The 3,864-nt window shown below is 39.9% G+C and overlaps 1 protein-coding gene across 1 annotated transcript; it reads left to right on the top strand.

Annotated features, from left to right (window-relative positions):
- The first annotated feature begins 1,777 nt into the window (after positions 1–1,777).
- On the top strand, positions 1,778–3,614 carry LOC103715826 (homeobox-leucine zipper protein HAT1-like). The gene is made up of 4 exons (XM_017844873.4): positions 1,778–2,085; positions 2,263–2,579; positions 2,677–2,756; positions 3,066–3,614. The coding sequence occupies exons 1-4, from the start codon at positions 1,938–1,940 to the stop codon at positions 3,427–3,429; spliced, it is 909 nt and encodes a 302-aa protein (XP_017700362.3). The 5' UTR covers positions 1,778–1,937; the 3' UTR covers positions 3,430–3,614.
- The last annotated feature ends 250 nt before the right edge of the window (positions 3,615–3,864 follow it).

The raw sequence follows: 3,864 nt of genomic DNA, 5'->3' as shown, positions 1-3,864 counted from the left end.
CATCACCTATATGCCACATAATCGCCCATATATCATAAATTATATTTTTGGTGCTCTAAGTTTTACAAATATTTTTATATGATCCCTATAGTTTAAAAACCTCGAATTAGTAGGAGGAGGAAGGCCAGGCGATTGGAAAAAGGCCCAGGAGGAGGAACAAGGGCGTATGGGTCATAATTGAAGGTTTTTGCACATTCCCAATGTCAAAAATTGCGGTCGAGTTAACGAAAAAAGCTATATTAAATCACATTTGAAAATCGAGAAATCTAATTAAAAATTTTAAACTATAAGGACCATGTAAAAATATTTGCAAAACTTAGAGGACCAAAAATATAATTTATGGTAAATGAATGATAATGTGACACTCGGCGGTTTGACACTTTTAGGCAGAAAATTTCAATGTGGCACATGCTATGTGCCACATTATTATCCATATGCCATATAATTGCCTATATGTTATATCATCAAAATAAAATTTTTCATATATTATGCACATCATCATCCATATGCTGGCAATAGTACCAGTAAGAAAAAAAATAATACATCATCACCAATTGGCCTAGAAATTATCTATCTAAGTGGGTTATGCCACATAGTCGACCATAAAATTATTGGTTAATGCCAGTTGAAATTTTTAGTGAAAAAATGATTGAAATAAAAAAATAAAAATAAAATAATAAAAATTAAATTTGTATTTCTAAAAATTTAAAATTTTACTAAAAATTAAATTTAAATTTAAAGGATTAAAAATATAATTTTTCCAGCGGTTTATCAGTCATAAAAAAAAAAAAAGGATGGCAATGCAATAGAGAAGGAAAAAGTGGGAAAGAGGGGAGAGGGGTGGATGCGACATTGAGAGGAGCCCAGTGATTTCGGGGAATGGGGGTGTCGGGGAAAGGACCGGCAAGACCAAGATGACACGCACGACCGGTTTTGTAGGCCCCACAAAGTCGTTTTGGACCACACGTGCGTTTCGTTGGTACCCTTGACCGCGTGATCTCAACGTTCTCTCCCGGCTCGAGCCGCCGTCCCTCTTGCACCTGCCCACCGGCTCGGCCACAAGAGCAAAGTGGGAACTCTTCCCAGCTGCACGAATTTAAGAACAGCTCACTAAGTACATAAATTTACACTTGTTACCGCTCAAAAGTTACCAGCGGCACCCGAAAAGGGCAACGACGCTGCGGAGTTTAGTGGTCGGTTACTCTAATCGAAATCGAAAAAAATGATCTTATAAAGTACAATCTGTCAAGTGAAAAAAATAATAAAAAAATTAACAGCTCTAATCTAAATAAATTTTTTGAAATGCTGAATAATAAAGAAAGCATCTACAGTTCAGTTGCCTCGTGAAACACATATGCTGTCTGAAAAAATCCTACTTTTTTTATGAGCTTGCAAGTTTCATAAATCAACAGATGGCTATCTTCGTAATGATCCACTTTTTGTATCCAATGGATCACCGTATAAAAGTCTTTCACAAGATATACATTATCTATTTGTCATTTCCAAGTTACACCTCAGTTTATTTTTGTTTGACTGTTCGTTGGTATAACCAAATGTTATTAGAATACGACAAGTTACTTGGAGCCTAGGACCCAGAGGAGTCAATCTCTCAAACTGCGAAGCCGCCGGGTTTTCAGGGCTCGGTTGACGACTCCTCTCTCACCCCATGGCCAACTCAACCTCCGATATCACCTTTAAAAAAAACCATGAATCATGATGGCCATTATTGGTGAAACCTCTGTCAACTAAGCCATTATGGAAGGAGAGTGGCCACAACACCTTCTCTCTCTCTCTCTCTCTCTCTCTCTCTCTCTCTCTTCTTCTTTATAAACCCCAACACACCCAACCCATCCTCTCAAAGCTGAACCCATTCTCACTTTCCCTTCGTTCTGAAGAGTGAAAGGAGAAGGCCGCAAAAAATTTGAGACCAAATTAAGATGATGCAAGAAAAGGTTGATCTACGCCTTAGCTTGAGCCTCCACCCTTCTCAAAACCCCTTCCCCCTGCCTTCTTCCACCTACTCTCATTCCCCATTCCCCCTCTGCCAAAAGCCACAATGGATCAATAATCTTCTTCATTCTTCAGGTACTTTGTAATGTAAAATCTACACATATCTCGCATATTTTGTTACAAGATTTGGCAAAGATAGTTCTAAATAGGGATTCTTGGTAAATGAGTATCCATATATAATGCTTATTGTTATCTTAAAAAAGTTCTGAAAAGAAGAGTCCAAAGTCTGAACGTGGATTTCATGCAATGCAGTAGAGGAGGCGCAGCCGATGCTGAAGGGGATCGATGTGAACCGGAAGCCGGGGGCAGAGAGTGTTCTCGAGGAGGAGGAGGGGGAGGAGGAGGAGGAGGCGTCGTCACCCGGTAGCACGCTTTCGAGTGTGAGTGGAAAGAGGAGTGAGAGAGATCCATTTTCCAGTGGCGTCGTGGTTCATGGGCTTGAGAGGACGAGCTCGAGAGGGGTCAGTGATGAGGAGGATGGAGAGGGCTCACGGAAGAAGCTCCGGCTCTCCAAGGAGCAGTCTGCTGTTCTTGAGGAGTGCTTCAAGGAGCACAATACCCTTAGTCCAGTAAGCTCCTTTTTCTATCTCATTCTACTTCTCATTCTATTTGGTTTCAATGGAAGTTTGTAAGTTTGCTGATGTTATGCTGGTGATGAATGAGCAGAAGCAGAAGATTGCGTTGGCAAAACAGCTCAACCTTAGGCCAAGGCAGGTGGAAGTGTGGTTCCAGAACAGAAGAGCAAGGTAAATACCTTAAAGTAAACTATGTACCATAAAATCAGGATATTACTTGATCCGATAAATCCTGACCTTTTTACAGCTTCAAGTCTTTACTTGTGAAATAAAAATTTTTAAAAACTTCTAAAGCAAGAAAAGAAAGAAGAAGAAAAATTTCTACTGTTCATTTGTTTTTATTTGTGAATATTTTTATAAGCAAAGAAGATGATAAAATCATGATTTTGATATAAAAACCTCCAAGCATAATATTGATAGAAGCATATTATAGAAGAAACATGGAAATAGATATGACAACGGTTTGTGAAATTGTTATAGGACCAAGCTGAAGCAGAATGAGGTGGATTGTGAGTACTTGAAGAGGTGGTGTGAGAGGCTGACACAAGAAAACAGAAGGTTACAGAAGGAAGCTGCCGAGCTGAGGGCGCTGAAGCTGCTGTCACCGATGCAGCTGCCGGTGAAGATGATGCCTCCCACCACCCTCACCATCTGTCCTTCTTGCCAGCGAGTGATCTCCCCCTCAAAGTCATCCAACTCCTCCTCCACCACCGCCACCGCCACCTCTTCGTCTCCACCGGCAAACCACCAGCACCACCGCTTGTTCCTTGCCGCGCCCTACTCGAATCCAAATCCATGGGCCTTGGCTCCTTTTGGATCTGCCTATCTCAATCGCAGCTCCTAAAGCTATTCTTAAATGACATCTCAAATTGTTTGAAATGCTAACTCAAAACTAAGAAATGACCATCACTAGTGGCTCCAGGATATATGAAAAAAATTGTACCAATTGATGCAAAAATACGTTGTTAGCATGGTAGAAGATGAAGATGGAATTGGAGAACGAAAAATCTTCCTCCCATGTGATCATGATGGGTGAGGCTGATAAAATAAACTCCCGTCTTTTTTTTTGACGGGCATGTACCAATCCATTAATTTGTTGCTATTTTAATATATACTAATCAATTAAAGTAAGCATTTCTGCAGTGAGAGATATCTTCGTTGAGTCAGAAATCAAAATGACAAAAGAAAACATCATCTATTTTTAAGTTTTCACTTCCCTTTCCATTGTCTCTATTAATTAACAGTTTAGTATCGGGATTCACTTGTTTTTTGTGTATTA

Source organism: Phoenix dactylifera, chromosome 10, assembly GCF_051530095.1.
Source record: "Phoenix dactylifera cultivar Ajwa chromosome 10, Ajwa_hap1_PhDact_Kaust_v1.1, whole genome shotgun sequence".
NCBI lineage: Eukaryota > Viridiplantae > Streptophyta > Magnoliopsida > Arecales > Arecaceae > Phoenix > Phoenix dactylifera.
Note: the sequence above shows the minus strand (reverse complement) of the source record. Positions and strands in the feature narration are given on the sequence as shown.